Consider the following 15921-nt stretch of genomic DNA (forward strand, 5'->3'; position numbering starts at 1 on the left):
GTGTATCCAAGTATAGCAAGATATGCTCGAGCAGTACCACGGCAAGTTTAATTGCCTCACACTTTGACGGCAACGAAACATTCTCTCCCCCAAAGGCGAGGCCACGCACGTACACATCAGTGCAAATTCCAAAGTAATGAGGGCGCATTGACTGTTTCCCGAGGACCACTTTTTGGCACTCCGTCAGCTGTTATTCGCGATCCACTTGCTGGTTTCCCGTTTGTTCACCCTCTGCCGCTCAGGAAAGTCATGTCGAACTTGAAACGCGGACTTATTTTCAGTGATTGGCGAAGAGGTGAAACCAAACCGTCCTGTTCTGGGTGCTCATCTGTCGTTCCACTCGCTCCACCAAGTTGCTCCAGCGCCCCCGAAGGTCAGTGTGCGCGCCCTCAACGCCTGGAGCAACGGAGCAACTGCTCCTATGTCTTCACGCCCCGAGACCATCTCCTGCAAGACGACCACGGCAGTGATGAGACGTGTTTCTACTGGTGGAGGCCGGTCATCCCCCTTGCGACGGTGATGCCGATCTTCGCGAAGACCGCTGCCTCACATCACCGAGAGAAGGTGTGGGAGCAGCCGTCTCGTCCCCGGTACCTTATGACAGGGGGGGGGATACACGTCCACAACGGCTTTGAATTCTGTCCCGGACCTCTGGAAATACACCTTGCCAACCTGCTGGGAACCCTTACCCGTAGGCTCCACGTCGGGCTCCGCTTAACCCAACGCTTCGGGTCTACTGATATTTCTGGGCCATCCCAATCGAGACTACCGGACGTTCTTCGGTGATCACCACTGTTCGAGATTGTCCGGTCATGCAGCTGGAATCGTAGCCTTTCTCGTCCCCTTCTTTTCTTCCGAACTTCTTAGCGTGCTGTACCGTGGTTCCAGACGATTACTGCAGGTACACACTCCATCTCGCAACCGGGCCGTTCCTAGCTTCGAATATGGCGGCAAACAACCCAAACAGGCGAAGCCTCGATCTCTTCAATGTCGACCAACAAGCAGTAGAGAATCTCGACCTGACTTTTCAGGAAACTCTTCCAAGCAGTACCAGTACCGTACGTTATCTGTCAAGTAGAGTATCCCTTCTCGACACTATCCCGAAAAGCTAACCCCTTCGACATTGTTGAAGTATACAGAAATACCGTGAGTAAACAAGCACTACAATCTCCCAACAGCGGTGTTGGTACTCACCCCTCCGGTCGACAGTGACACGTACTCAATTTCAGAAAGTGTTCTCGCCTACCGGCTCGAGAATGGCAGAACTTACCACGCCTACAAGGACGGATGTAAGTCCGCATACACACTCGCCGAGCCCCATGTGAAAAGGATACGAGACCAACGATCATATCCCAGGGTACCTCCTCCCAAACGACGCCGAAGAGGTCGAGCGCCTGCGCCTGACTCACGACATCGTCAGGCGGGTGATGGGAAACCGCTCCCACCTGGCGCCGTGGACGAGAGAACACTTCCCCCGACGCGTGCTCGACGTCGGCACGGGGACAGGGGACTGGTGCTTCGACTTCGCCGAGGAGTACCCCGACACCGAACTTATCATAGGGACCGACCTGTCGAACATCCAGCCGGACGTGGGCCCCCCGAATGTCCAGTTCATCATCGACGACTCGTCCCAGGAGTGGCTCGACGACGACCTGGACTACGTTCACACGCGGGACACCAATGGCTGCTGGGAGGTGCGCTGTCCATCTCGATTTGTTCCCCAGGAATCTCTGACCGGCCGCAAAATCCCGAAAGGAAATACGCCCCCAAATGATACATCCTGATGCTGACGGTGTAAGCTGACAGAACATGAGCGCGCAAGTCATCCAGCAGGCCTTCCAAAAGTTAAACCCCGGCGGCTGGCTAGAGAGTCAGGAATTTGACATTGTGCTGCGCTGCGACGACGGTACCGCCCCTGCCGACCATGGGCTCAGACTTGTAAGCAACGCTTGAGGAAGAGGTGTTCCCTCTGAGCTTTCCCCATAGGCGACTTGGTGTTTCGGACGAGAGACTCAAGCGGGCCTGGGGATTGTATAACTACATCAACGACGCCAGACATCAAGCCCGAAAGGATGCAGGATCTGAGAAAAAAAAAAAAAAAAAAAAAAACTAACTCGAGGCTTTCTAGTGGCTCTCGGAGCTGGACCGCATAAGCCGGGTGGCAGGGAAGCCCTGTACCATCACCCCCTGGCTAAAGACGTGGTATGAAGAGGCCGGGTTCGTCGACGTGCACGAGGAGATATTCAGGTTGCCAACCTGCGGTTGGCCCGAAGACCCGGAAGAGAAGATTATTGGGACATGGATGGAGGAGATGTTGAACAGTGGAATCGACGGGATCCTTCGGGCGTACCAGTTGAGGGTGGCAGGACTGACTATGGAACAGCATCAGGTACGTGTAACTATCCGCTGGACCTTCCCATCTATAATTCACCTTTCGATTTGGCGGGTGCTCTTTTCGGCTACATACGTAGTCCTTAATACCACTGCACTATAAACTGGGACTATATCTGACTGAAGACCACACCACAGGCGGCTCTTATACCAGTTCGAAGAGACCTCAGGAATCGGGATTATCACACTTATATGAATTTCCACGTGGTATATGGCCGAAAACCAGACACGGAGACAAGCCAAGGTTTAGGGAGAATACCAGAATCTACAGAGCAGGAAGAAGAACAATGATACTATGGAGAAAAGTTCGACTGGCTTAGACAACAGCAGTTGTGTACCATCAGGCCAGCGAAGGCCATCTTAATCTTCTACGTAATGAACGACACTATACAAGTTTGGCGACCACCAGTGGCGGGATTATCGAGACGAGGACTGCAGATGGACGCGATGTAATACCTGGCCGATTCCCACTCTACCGATCTCTCCCACCGAGATCTCTAAGTCTAGTCATTACTCTTCTACCACTGAGCGAGTGAACCCTTGTCGCCACCACTCTAGTCTTTGTTGTAAGCTCGCAAGAGGACATTCCATCCCAAAGGGCTTATGTCCCTAGTTATCCCTCCTAACGAGCCATTCCAAGCCCTTGGCCCTCTCCGCCCCAAGCAACTCCCTCAGCCCGTCGCGGGCGAGGAAGTCATGGTCGCAGTACTCGAAGCCCGGAACCACCGTCTCGGAGATCAGGAGCCCCTCGGCGCTCGAATCGGCCCCCTCCCTGTCCGGGAGCAGGTAGCTGGCCTTGAAGTGGTCGCCCTCGACGATCCACTGCAGCCTCTCGCCCCGAGAGACGTCGTGCCCGACCACGAACGTCTCGACCTCCCCGGCGGCGTCGATGAGCACGTACCGGCCGCGGCCCTTGTGCAGCGTGTGCACCGTCCGCGCGCGGTTGCGGTGGAAGTTGCCCTGCGGGGAGCCCGGGGTCAGGAGGTAGAAGATGGTAGTTGAGGCGTTGCGGACCTTTGGGTCGAAGCCCGGGCGCTGGGGCCCGGCGAGCGCTAGCGTTGCTTCCGAGGCCGGGGTGATTGGGAACGGGGAGGGGATGAGGAGGGGGTCTCTGTCTGTTTCGGCGAAGTAGCCGCCCTCGATGTGAGGGAGCATCTTGAGCGCTTTGATGATGGCGGCGGTCGCGGGAGGCTCGGATGCTTCGCCTTGGCTGCCGCGGGTGAAGAATGGCTTGTCATCTGGGCTGGCCATTGTTAAGGCAGCGGGTGATATGGAATAAAAATGTTTTAAAAATGTCCAAGTGGGCTGATTTGGTCCAAGTTGACGATATTGGACCTGGTTGAGTAAAAAAGTCAAGATAAAGCGATGAGCGGCGTCCGGGGCCGGAAGTCGTCATACTAAGCCATAAATCCTCCATGGACCAACGACACCAAAGCCAACAGCAACCGATAGGCAGCATGCGATAAGCTGACTGGGCACCTCATCACCTCTGTCAAAGTGAACATCGCACATCTTCTTACATGTAAGCAGTACGGAGGCAGTCAGGAGCCCGTCAATGTCGACTCAGTGGAGCTCCAGTTTTGGTCCAGTCGACACTGCCTCCGGGCGACTCGTGTACCAGATTCTCTCTCAAAAAAGTGAAGAAGTCGACAGAAACTTCACTCGGCAATTAGCCTCAGAATCGATGATCATGACATGTCGACAGTATTAAAAAACAATCATCCTGGCAGGGTCGTGCATACCTGACGTTGAATGAAGCTCAGAGCTGCACCAATCAAGGGGTCTGGATGGGTCGAAGAGTGGGCTGCGTGACATAGTTGCGCCCGTGTTGGCTTTGAGTTCTACAGACACTTGTACTGGTGCCGACCCACCCACTCTCAGCTCAACAACACCTTGTCCCTGGGCTCATACGCCGCCATATAACTTCGTCGCGCTCGAAAGCTGCAGAAAACCAGGAAACTCTCTAATCAACGCGTCATTCAAAATCCGTCACTTTCCTCCAGGATGGCGCCACCGGCCCCCACCATCCTCACTCTCAAGCAAAACTTCATCACCACCCAGACGCGTCTCCTCTCACAGCCCCTCCAGCCCAGCCGTGCCTGGCGGCGCGCAAACGAGGACGCAGCCGCCGTGTCGGAGAAGGCCGTCGACGACGCGCTCTTCCGCCTGAACCACACCCTGCAGCAGCACTCGCGGCGCGTCTACGCGACCCAGGCGACGCGCCAGGTCGCCGAGCAGGTCGACAAGCTGTACCTGGGCGCCGGGGAACGCCACGCCGCCACCGCCGATGATGATGACGGTGACGGGGACGAGGACGACGACGACAGGTGGAGGAACGTTGGCGCCGACTACGCCGACGCGGGCGTCATCTCGTCGCTGCCCCCGGCCTGGGAGTCCGAGAGGCAGGCGGCGGCGTTCCCGCTCGAGGCGGAGCGCTACGCCGAGCTCGCGGGCCGGCTGCGGGGCCTGGCGGCGCGGAGGGACGAGGCCCGGGCGCGCGTGGAGCGGCTGCGCCGTATGAGGGCCCTGCTCGCCCCGTTCAGCGGCAGCGGCAGCACCGACGGCGCGGGCGATGACGAGGGGTCTTCGTTCGCCCCGCTGGGTGGCGTCCAGGAGAACCTCGTCACACGCGACGGCGAGGTGGAGAAGGAGCTCGAGCGCATGCGTATGCTGCTCGTGCGCGTCGGGGACAAGGTCGCGAGGTTGAAGGAGAAGGAGGCCGGGCGGGACGATGACGACAGCGACTTATTTGGCGATGGTGACGCTATGATTGTGGATGATGTTGAGGTTGAGGAGAGGAGGAAAGTGGATGGGCTATTGGACGGTCTGGGTTAATAAGGGGCGGAGGAGATGAGAAGCATCCCCGTACTGCGTTTCGCTACTCAGGCGGAAGCGGCAGAAAGGTCCTCCTTTCCATGCTCTGGCTATAGTCCCGGCCGTTTGGAATCCATGTTGGAATCCAACGCTGGAGGACTCAAAGGTCCGCGAGTGCTCTTGAATCAGCGTTTTCAGGTGCAAGTCTGATGCTCACATTCCCGGTCACGGTCACCATGAGGCTGGGTACACTACAAAAAGCTGACTTCTAGTTCCTGTCTGAAGACACGCAATACTCAATCGAGCCGAGTTCATACACACTTGTAAGGGAGATTATTCCAGAAACATGAGCTGGGTATCCGCCAAAAAGCATCCGAAGATCATACGCGCCCAGTCACAAGCCATCACCCCCAAACCAGTTACGTCCCGGACGTCCCCGCAGGAATCACTGTCTTGTCCGTCCCCGCCTCCTTGGTAGGTGCTTCGACCTGCAGCTTGACAGGTTCAGCCTTCGGCGCCTCAGTCCCTCTGCCAGTCTCGGTGTCCTGGGAGCTGTCAACCTCGCCCTGGCCCGCCTGCCTCACGACCTCCACGTCGTCGAGAGTTGTTTGCGCCGAGGCTTCCCCCTCCAGCGCCTTCTCGTCCTCCTTCTTCTCCTCGGCAGTGACGTTCTCAGCAACGGCGTCCTTTCCACTGTCATCTATATCAAGCACCTGGCTCTCGTTAGCCTCCTCCTTGGCCTCCTTCACATCGTCCCCTTTCCCTTTTCCTTCTCGTCGTCCGCCTCATCGTCGCTGTCGTCCTCCCACATCCACGGATTCGGCCTCTCCACCCTGAGCTTCACAATGTCGTCGTCCCCGTTCCCGCCCTCCGATTTGTAATAGACCCTCAGCCCGAAGACCCCAACCGCATTCCACGGGTCTTTCTCGAACTCGTTCAGCTCATCCTCACAGGTCGGTCCGCTCGGCGGCGACGGGCTCGAGGGCTGGTTCGCCTTGGCCGCCCGCGCCGCCGCGGCCCGCGCTTTGTCCTGCGCCTCCAGGTACAGGTCGATCTCGTGCTCACTCACCTCGGACATCGAATCTAGGTCCTCGATGCCGTCGTCGGTCGAGGCGTCCGAGCTGCACGACGAGGACGCGCCGGGCGGCGGCGGTGGCGGCGGCCGCATCGAGGAGTAGGGGATGCCGCGGAGATGAGGTGGTAAGTGGTGGCGCTGGCCGCGAGGGTGGTCGTATACTGCAACACGGGGTGGTGGTGGTGGCGGCGGTGAGTAGAGATAGCCCGGTGGTGGGCCAGGGGTCCTCGGGGGCAAGGGGAGTCCGGGGCCCGTCTGCACGCCGATGTCCACATGCATGTGAGGCGGTGGCCCTGCTTTGTCTGCAGACGGCTTGGGGGCCGCTTTCTCAGGCTTGGGCTGGGAAGCCCTGGGCGTCGGAGGTGGCTCCTCTCCCTTGGACGCTTCCATGGAAGTCGTTGGCTGGCTCTCCCCTTCCTCCTCGGCGGCTGTTACGTACGCGTCTTCTTCCTGTGTCTCCTCGATCTCGACAGGTGTCCTCTCAAACATGGTGCTCGAGGCAGGCGTGTTATCTCCGGGCTCGGTGCTCGAATCGTTGCCGTCCTTGGATCCCTCTGCGACGCTCTTATCGTCGGATGGTATCTCAAGTCTGGCACCGTTTTTGTCACCTGGGGCAGCCTGACCTTCGCTGTCTTTATTTTCGAGCTTGTTGGTGCCCTCCGTGCCCTCCGTGCCCTTGTCTTTGGCAGAAGCGGTATTGCCCCTGGCCGTGGTTCCACCAGGTGATTTGTCTGCGCATCTTTCCTCGTCCTTTTTCTTCTTCCGTTCCTCTTCAGCCTTCTCCTTCGCCTCCTTTCTCGCCTGCCGTCTCTCGTCTCTTGCCTTCGCGCGGGCTCTGGCCTTCTCAGTCGCCTTCTTCTTCTTCATTGTCTGCCGGATGGCGTGTTTGCGCTCCTCTTCCCTCTGCTTCATTATCAACTTGGCCATCTTCTTCCTCTCCCTGTCTCGCTTCTTCTTCTCATAGTTCTCCCTTGCGGACTTCTCCTCGGGGGTCTCAATAATCCTTCCTTTGCTGTGCGCAAGGTCATACGCGAACCCGATGCGGAGCAGCTTCTCCCTCCTCTCCTTGGCAAAGGCTCGTATGACATCTTCGACGGGCATGATCCCCTCGTTGCGCAATGCGTCGATCTTGACCACGACGACGTAATCGCCCGCCTCAAGTTCGAGCTCCACGTTGATGCTGCGATTCATGCGGTCTATGCAACAATTGTAAGTTAGAAACTCCACTATGGCAATTTCGAGAGTTGGCTGAAAAGGTACATGAAGTGATGTTTTACACGACGTAAAAAAGGCTACAGAGCCTCGCCCCATAAAACATTACCAGACAAGGTTTTCAAGGCACTTCAAAAGGCAGAAAGGGGAGAGTATCGGAGGTTTGGAGAGACTCACAATATCCCTGGCTCCTCACAACGTAGTCCTCCTCGCCCGACTTGTGCAGCCTGAAGCTCAGCTCGAAGCGGTACTGGCCCTCGAGGCCCTTGAAGTAGCGCTCGTCGAGCTGCGAGCACACGATGACGACCGGCCCGGGCTTGAGGAGCGAGAAGGCGAACTTTGTGTCGTGGTAGTCCAGCGTCCACGGCACGTTGAGGGTCGTCCAGATCGACGCGACTTTCCAGCTCGAGTCGAACAGCCTCGTGCGGTCAAACGCCTGGTACTTCTTGAGGAGGTCGTCGTACGAGATCCAGAAGGACCCGTCGTCCCCGAACTTGTGGTCGAGCTTCTGCAGCCACTCGGCCGTCCACTCCTTGGACCCGTCCGACCATGCGCCCTTCCACTCGTGCTTCCCCCAGGGGTTCTTGAGGAGCACGAGGCGCACGCCGTCGATCTCGCGGGCTTTGAGGACGGAGTATGCGTGGAGCTCCACTATCCCTTTGCGCTCACCCCAGCCTTGAAACGTTGAACTGTCAGTATCGTACGCATTCTCTATTGCCAGGCCTGCAAAAGAACACACAAAGCATCATCACACTGGGTGGAAGGAAATTCCGAGCCACCTGATCGAAGAAGAAAGCAAGAGCCTCGGACGTGGCATGCATAGGAACAGATCACTTACCGCGACCCCAGACACCAGTGGAACAGCCAAACAGAAAATCCTGATTGACCTTCATCAGCTCTTCAGTCCAGAAGTGCTCCTTGTCGAGTATGTCGGTCGTGTAAATCTCAGAGGTCACGCCGCCGGTGAGATCCTCAATCCCCTCGCCCCCATAGCCGCCTTCAATAGCGGAATAGTCGCCGTGGGCTTTGGCGTAGGCCTTCTCGAGGAGCGGGAGCCACGTCTCGTTCGGATTTTCACACTGGGCAAAATACTAAGGCGACAAGATCAGTATCCGGCACAGACGGGAAGAACGAAGAAGGGCTGGAAATGGCCCGCTTACCAAAGCGCCGCTGTTGGACTGATAGATCTTGCGGTACGCCTCCTCAGAGTTGACCCGCTCTCGGTCTTCCCAAAGCATACGCTCCAAGCACCGCTCGTCATAGTCCGGTTTTGTGAGGTACAACTGCGGGCAGGTGTCAGTGTCAAATCGTTCATGACCCAGGCCTCTGATACGCGGAGTTTTGCTTCAGGTTCAGCAGAGCCAGCACCTACGACGGACTCACCTTGTCGTCAATGATCTCGCTGAACCACTCCCCATCCCGGTGGAACACGAAGCCGTACACGCCAACCTCGTGGTCGTGCGCCACGCAGCACCTCTCGATCAGACCCGGCTTGTTACTGATGGTGCACAGCGCGGCCATAAGCCAGCAGTCGCCATCCCTGCCCTGGCGGACGTCGTGGGCTGTGGGGCCATCGATGAAGAACTTAGGGTCGTCGAATATGTCTACGACTCTTTTGACCGCCTGAGGGCGGAGCTTCGACTCACCATCTCCGTCTGTGGGTAGCGCGGCGTTCTCCCTGTCGATGCGGTCCAGCATACCCATGACGCTGGTGGCGGACCCGGGCTGCTGGTGGTCGCGGTCCTTGAGCGGCGGGTCCCGGATGTAGTCGTCGCTGCGGTCGTCGTCCTTGACGTTGTCCAGGGAGTCCAGGCAGTCCCGCCGGTTGAGCTTGAGGTCGATCTCCAGGTCGAAGTGCGGATCACGGTACTTCTGGTTGACCCGGCGGCACTCCTTGACGATCTGGGCGACCTTGTGCCGACACTGTGCTGCGGCGTCCTCGTAGGACTGTTGAGTAGTCTTGGCCGGGCCGAGACACTTAGCCGAAGCCCGTTTAGCTGCGCGCTCAGAGAAGTCATTCTGTTGAGGAATGATGGAAGTAGCTGTGTCGAGGCTGTCAGCACGTGTCTGGGCCAAGGCGGCCAAGGTCAAGAGACCTCTCAGGAGCCGGGTGACATGTTGTCGACTTACCCTTTCCAGGCGCCTTGGTCTTGTATTTGTCCCAAAAGTCATCTATCTTCTGTTGTGGTGTCTTGGGTTGGGGACGCCGCCGCCTGTCGCCCTTGGAGGTTCCCGGGCGTGGTCCATCATCCTCGGACGAGCTCGATACCGACATACTGGAACTACAAGTCGTGTGGCACCCTCGGCAATCTCTCTTATTGTGGTCAAACTGGCAGGTTGGCGTCAAGAACGGCAGGTCTGGGTGTGCCTTGGGGTTGAAAACAGCCTCGGGCAACGATGTGCGCTTTTATTGCTTGCTAGGCGAGGCAACGAGCGAACCACGGCGGATGATCGAGGGGGCGTCGCCGCGTTGTGCGAGGCGGAGAGGAATGATGATGGACCAATAGACGTATACAATAAATCCTCCAGCTTCAAGACCGGACTTGCATGTCTCCAAGGAAATATTTGCAGATCTCGGAGTCCCCCAGTACTCCAGCCTTGTTCCTTCACTTGAGAGGGCGGAGGACCCGAATGTCAATAGGCCTCTGGTCTATTGTGCCATGTAATATGGGAAGAAAACAGCTATTTGAGATTGGAAGAGAGGAGAAGCCCAGGAACCAGGGGGAGAGGAAACGCAACATGTGGGGGCCAGATTTATTCAGGTCAGGTCTGGTCAGGTCAGCTCTGTGGTCAAGGCCGGTACGGGTCGACAAGGCTGCAGCGGCTGGACCTCGCATCTCGTCATACATATGATTCGCGGGTGCAGCCTAAACTTGCGCGCAGTAGGCGGCGCACGAATGAGGCTATGAATATCCGGAAGAAGGACTGGATGGGGGTGAGTAAAGGCAGTGGTTCCCTCTCCCCTCCCTCCATGGACGCTGGCTGCACCTTTCCTGCTGATGAGCTAGCCTTTGGCTGCGGGACGAGAGACGAGGTGTGAGACAGCAGAAGCCACCAGGTGGAAGGATGCGACACAAAGGAGCAGAGTGAGAGGAGAGCGAAGCGACAGAGGCTGAAGAAACAGACTTGACAAGGGGAGCCGAATCAGCAGACACGCAAGACGAGGCGGAGGGGACGGGAGGAACGGTAGCAACGGAGGACCACAGCAGCTCTAGCCAAGCTGCAGTCTCGAAAAGCAGCCATCCTGCCAGCCCATCCGGCTCAAATGGGGGGGGATGGGGAAGGGGGGCAGAAGTCATCGTGCCTCGTACACACACACACACGCAGAGGGAAACACTGCATGAAGGACTGAGACGCCACGGCGAATGGTGGTCGGCGACGGGAAGACTAGCAGCAGAAATGGATGGGCAGGAGGGAGGTGGCATGTAACAGCCCAAGCCATGTGTGTTTTGTGAGAGGTCGACTGGGGGCCTCTTCGCCGGGTGCTACTGGCCACGGACGGAGAGACCGGCCGTGCTCTTCTGCGTCCTGCGTTCTGCTTTCCCGCATATTGCGTCCCAAGGTTTGCACTCCTGAGCGAACCGTGTCGCCGGCATGCACAATGTGGTGAGCCAAAAGGAGCAAGGGGGTGGGTGGAAATAAGGCTGAGCCGGGCTGGAGCTTCTCAGCGTGTCGAATCGGCGGTACGGTTGACCGAGCAGCTGATGACCCCGGATTTCGATGCGAGGCGTGGGGGCGCCCAGTCTTCCACGGGTCGGTCGGACGGGATCATCCCTGCGTGTCGTTCCCAGCTGGAGGTGCAACCCATCTCATCTCACATGCAGAGACCAGACAGTCAGGCTACGAGGTACTTGACTGAGAGAGGGAGAGAGGGAGAGAGAGTGTGTGGATGACGGCACAGTTCGTATGCGAGCAATCTGCTGGCGACCGACCATCTAGATCGGTATACACTTTTTCTAGCATCCGTCGATCCTCTGGTATCCCTGTAAGCTGCGGATACTACAAAACATTGGCCAGCCGAGTAGGCAGCAAAGTCGTAATATCTAGTAACGCGTTCCTCCTCAACCAGCCAAGTGATTGAAGGCAGACTTCCTCGTGGGGCACCGGGTATCGACGGGACCTACGACGTGGCGATCGCACCGGATCACACCGGGAGGACGGGTGGCCGCCTTGAAGGAGAGCTGCTGGTATGCCACGGCGGGGCGACATCGCGAAAGGAGCCTGCTTGTCAGACGACCAGATAAAATCTTAGATCGAAGCCCCAGGGAGAATAAAAGAGCCGTGTGTGCGTCCGTCGTCCGGCGCAGCACCGAGCAGGATGTGACCATCGGCTTACTGTCAGACGGGTCCACGGCAAGAGGACGGCACTTACTGGTCGCCAGCAATCGCAGCAACTCGCCCAGCATGAAGCTGACTGCATGCAGCGTGTCGGTGAGGCTATCAGCTCCTATGGCCCTCCCCAGCCAATACAACGGGAGACGGCAACACGGGAAAGACAGAGACCAACGAGCTGTCTCATGGGGATAGATCGGAGGGGGTGTAACCAGCGAGAGAGTGTGCAAGAAACAGAGAGAGAGAGAGAGAGAGAGAGAGAGAGAGAGAGAGAGAGAGAGAGAGAGAGTCACGATCGATCAGCGCAGAGCCTCCTCAACGCCCCCGCCACCACCATTGGTGAACCCCATGATGGGAAGGAACCGCCCTCCATTAGGGAAGGAGCCGGGTATGCCCCGCCTCAGTTGCGCTGCGCTGCGATGCGCTGCTTGCGTGCATGCATGCAGATGCTTTCGTACTTGAGTGCAGACAGACAGCAGCTGTGACACAGGGGACATCTCGTCATCAACGAGGCTGTCGACAGGAGGACCGCAGATGCTCCTTCCTGGTCCGAACCTTCCTGCGGAAGCGCTGGTGATACAGGCTCGGGGAACACATGCACGCACGCACACACAGAGAGAGAGCCACAAAGGGCGGCTAAGACACAGTGCCGTCCCCGCCTAGTTGCTCAAGCAGGGTCGAGGAGAGCGAGCCATCTACCAAAAGGCCGGCGCAGCAGAGCCTCACACGGCACTCCGGTCTCTCTCTCGTTCTTGATAGTCGAATGCATTGGTGCGACCTGCCAGCAGAGGGTCTAGACCGCTGCTCTAGACTAGATCGCCGTCACTATCGATTCTCCACACGGTATGTTGCCTACCCGGTACCCTGGGTCAATATTGTACAGTATTATCCATCAACTCTTGCACACCAAGATGGAGGTATATACATAGCCAACCCCGCGTGCGCCTGTGTCTCCGCACTTACAGCGGTTGGACTGGTGGACCCTGATCATACAGCCTCATTTACACGTCCATTACTAGTCACTTGCCGTCCCATGTTTCCCATCGTCTCGTCACCGCATCGATCTTGCACTGAGGTTCGCAAATGCGTCCGGACTGTGCCGCCCATTGGACCATTCCATCCCCAGTGCCATCATGCTGTCTCGGCTCCTGTTTCCCACCATACCGTCCATGCCTGAAGGCTGTGCCGCAGCTGGCTGTGGTGCCCCAGCCCCACCGAGGAAGGGGTTCTTATTACCGGCCGCCGTCATAGAAGCCCCCAAATCTGCCTGGTTCATGGCCTGGTTCTGGGGGTTCGAGATCTGAGTCAAGGATGCCGGTCCTGCCTGCCGTTCTGCCTGCTGTTCTGCCTGCTGCTGGGGTTGCTGCTGCTCAAGGTTGTTATTCTGTGCCTGAGGCGCAAGCTGTGGGAGATTATATAGAGCGAGGATAGATGCCTTGTCTGCTCTCGGCGGTGCTTGTTGGGCCACAGGCTGGCTGAACTGGGTAAACTGGTTGAACTGAGCCTGCGGCACCGGCGCGGCTATCGCAGTCTGTGGGAAGAAAGGGTTGTTCATCTGCGGCTGTTGATGTTGTTGCTGCTGCTGCTGCTGCTGATACGGCTGTTGATACTGTTGCTGATACTGTTGCGGCTGTGGCTGCGGCTGTGCAGGAGAACTGTAGAAGTTCTGCTGGCTTTGCTCCGGAATCTGTCCCAGCGATGTTGGCGTGGCCATGCGGGTTGGAGATCGCGCAAATGGATTATTGGCGTAGGCACCACCTGTAGGAGTCGGCATCAAACCAGTGTTAAGAGACGCGAGTTGTTGATTCTGCTGCTGCTGCTGAGGCTGTGGTGGTTTTGGTTGCGAGTTGTTCAAGAAGGGGTTGTAACCAGTATACATGGGCTGTACAGGTTGCGCAGGCTGCAACCCAGGCTGCTGGCCCTGCTGAGGGTATGCGGGGTTACTATCAAACACATTGCCAGAATAGTTCTGGGGTATTGATGGTACTGGCGGCTGCATAGACTGCTGGCTCATCATCATCTGCTGCTGCTGAGGCAGACCGCCGGTGTGGTGAGGGAACAGCGGCTGTGGAGCGCCGAGTGACATGTTGTTGAATGCCTGGTTCAAAGCATCGTTCGACTGCGTAGCCGTCAGGCCGAACGGGTTATTGCTGTAATAAGGATTTCGGTTTGCCATATTTCCCGTCGACTGGCTCGATATGGGCTGAACCGGAGATATGTCGAAAGGGTTGTTCGAGGCGGACATGGGCCTTGCTGTCTCTGCCCGAGACACTGTTAACCCACCAATACGGCCTCCGGCCGACGCTGGCGGTCGGATGACACTCGGGAACTCGTCCACTGGGCTAGCCAAAGGTGATCGACCTTCTAACCGCACAAGAGACTCTATTGTCCTCTCCAAGTTGCCGTTGACGCCCTTGAGTACGACCTCGTTCTTGCGCTCGTCTGTGAACCCTAGCTCCCGCAGCTTTGCCAGCTTTTTGTGCATGTCGTCGTCGCTGTCGTAGCCCAGACTAGCACCGAAAACCTTGGAAACCTTTGGTCGATGGGCCTGTTCTGGACTGTGGGGAGGGAGCGGGCTTGAGTGTGCTGATCGTGGGCCAACATCCTTCTTGGATCTGAAGAGCGGGAACGTTGAGGAGGCAGAGCGGAAGCTGAATTTGCCCGTGTTCTTCGGTGGTAAAGGAGGAGGCGTTTCATCAGATGTCGTGCTCCCGGTGTGGTGCCTTCTTGCGGCGGCGAAGCCTTGATTCATGTACTTGGATCGTATGTACCGTTCGATCGCAGAGTCAGCTTCGTCGGCGTCGACGGGGATCGGAGGTCTCTTGTTGTCGGGGTTGTAGAGCTTGTTCGATGAGACGTTTCCGACCTTTTTCATGTTCTGCTCCCGGCGTCAATCAGCACGCCCGCAACAAGGTGACGGGAGAGCGTGTTTCTGGGCTTACCTCGACCTGCTCGTTTGACCAGCCGTCCATGCTGAGCGACTTAACCTTGGATATATGTGTGCCGAGTTTGCGATGGATCGACGCGCATCGCATGCACAGGAAGATGCCCAACTACCACATGTTAGCATTTAGAGACGTGCACAGAGGGGAGAAGCGTGTCGGTCGCGTGACGAGGGGTTGTCGAGGCGCTGTCGAGGGGGATCGCACGTACGCTCCATGATGCCCAGCCTACGTGTCTCGAGTGTTAGTGATGGCCATCCGGGGGACACAGAGACCCGGGACTAACCTGGATTCCGCGCCTGGCAGTCTGCGCACTGGTTGTTCCCGGGAACATTCTGGACGAGGTCCTGTAGGGTCTTTTCGTTGCGAGCCTGCTGGCGCTTGCTGAGGGCACCGGCCATGTTCACGGTCGTTGCAGGAAGGGACGCGAGGCCAATTGCAATCGGCAGTGTGGAGGCGGTCTGCTAAGGCGTCGGAGCCTTGCTCGGGATGGCGACACGAAGAGCTCGACCGCGACGGGATGGGATACCGGTACGTAGTGGTGGTACAATTATGGATTATTGTCTGGGTGTGCTGGAAGCCGACTCGGTTCGTTTTAGCGGTACACCGTGCCGTCGGGGAGAGGAGCAACAACAGGAGGGGCGCAGTCGTATGAACCCATACATAGTACGTCAATCCAATCAAATCTTGGGCATCAGGGGCGATTCATACGGAATTAGGATCGGATATTAAGAACAGGGGGCGATCTGGAGGCGGGATGGAACCAACAGGACCACACCAACGGGGGCGAGTTTAAAGAGAAAAAAGGCAGCAAACGAATGGTGCAGTGACGGAGAAATAGAGTGAAGGAATGTACGTCAAGAAGCCTCCAGGCTGTGAATGCAGGCCGATTCGTGAATGGGAGATGAGATGGGTGAAAAGGAGCGGCCGCGCGGTGGATTGTTCAATTAAGTCCGCCCATCCACCACCCCCCATCGCGAAAACCGAGCGAAGGACCGGCGAAACATGGGGGAGGCGCCAACGGTGCAATCCTTGGGACGGCGGCCTTCCAGCTGCCAAGCTGGGACTATGGACCGCTGCGGTGGGCGAGGAAATAGTGGGCTGTCGCTACCTAAGCGTGCTGTAGGGTGCAAAGCTAGAGCCCAGGACCACAGC

General features: G+C 57.6%; 5 protein-coding genes across 5 annotated transcripts; 2 read left to right on the forward strand and 3 right to left on the reverse strand.

Moving 5' to 3' along the window:
- Positions 1-944: 944 nt before the first annotated feature.
- INS49_012996 (uncharacterized protein) lies at positions 945-2682 on the forward strand (the record flags this gene model as incomplete). The annotated part of the gene is made up of 7 exons (XM_043173698.1): positions 945-1058; positions 1133-1146; positions 1210-1289; positions 1357-1694; positions 1807-1938; positions 2129-2389; positions 2530-2682. 7 exons carry the CDS (start codon positions 945-947, stop codon positions 2680-2682), a joined length of 1092 nt encoding a protein of 363 aa, XP_043022995.1.
- Positions 2683-3000: 318 nt separating this feature from the next.
- On the reverse strand, positions 3001-3642 carry INS49_012997 (uncharacterized protein; the record flags this gene model as incomplete). Its single annotated transcript, XM_043173699.1, has 1 exon — positions 3001-3642. The coding sequence occupies one exon, from the start codon at positions 3640-3642 to the stop codon at positions 3001-3003; it is 642 nt and encodes a 213-aa protein (XP_043022996.1).
- A 753-nt stretch (positions 3643-4395) lies between these two features.
- On the forward strand, positions 4396-5226 carry INS49_012998 (uncharacterized protein; the record flags this gene model as incomplete). Its single annotated transcript, XM_043173700.1, has 1 exon — positions 4396-5226. The coding sequence occupies one exon, from the start codon at positions 4396-4398 to the stop codon at positions 5224-5226; it is 831 nt and encodes a 276-aa protein (XP_043022997.1).
- Positions 5227-5624: 398 nt separating this feature from the next.
- INS49_012999 (uncharacterized protein) lies at positions 5625-9767 on the reverse strand (the record flags this gene model as incomplete). The annotated part of the gene is made up of 7 exons (XM_043173701.1): positions 5625-5898; positions 5955-7476; positions 7670-8167; positions 8331-8583; positions 8653-8775; positions 8876-9534; positions 9623-9767. 7 exons carry the CDS (start codon positions 9765-9767, stop codon positions 5625-5627), a joined length of 3474 nt encoding a protein of 1157 aa, XP_043022998.1.
- A 3108-nt stretch (positions 9768-12875) lies between these two features.
- On the reverse strand, positions 12876-15167 carry INS49_013000 (uncharacterized protein; the record flags this gene model as incomplete). Its single annotated transcript, XM_043173702.1, has 4 exons — positions 12876-14702; positions 14767-14877; positions 14978-14994; positions 15053-15167. 4 exons carry the CDS (start codon positions 15165-15167, stop codon positions 12876-12878), a joined length of 2070 nt encoding a protein of 689 aa, XP_043022999.1.
- Between the last annotated feature and the right edge of the window lie 754 nt (positions 15168-15921).

Source organism: Diaporthe citri (assembly GCF_014595645.1).
Source record: "Diaporthe citri strain NFHF-8-4 chromosome Unknown scaffold_6, whole genome shotgun sequence".
Classification (NCBI taxonomy): domain Eukaryota; kingdom Fungi; phylum Ascomycota; class Sordariomycetes; order Diaporthales; family Diaporthaceae; genus Diaporthe; species Diaporthe citri.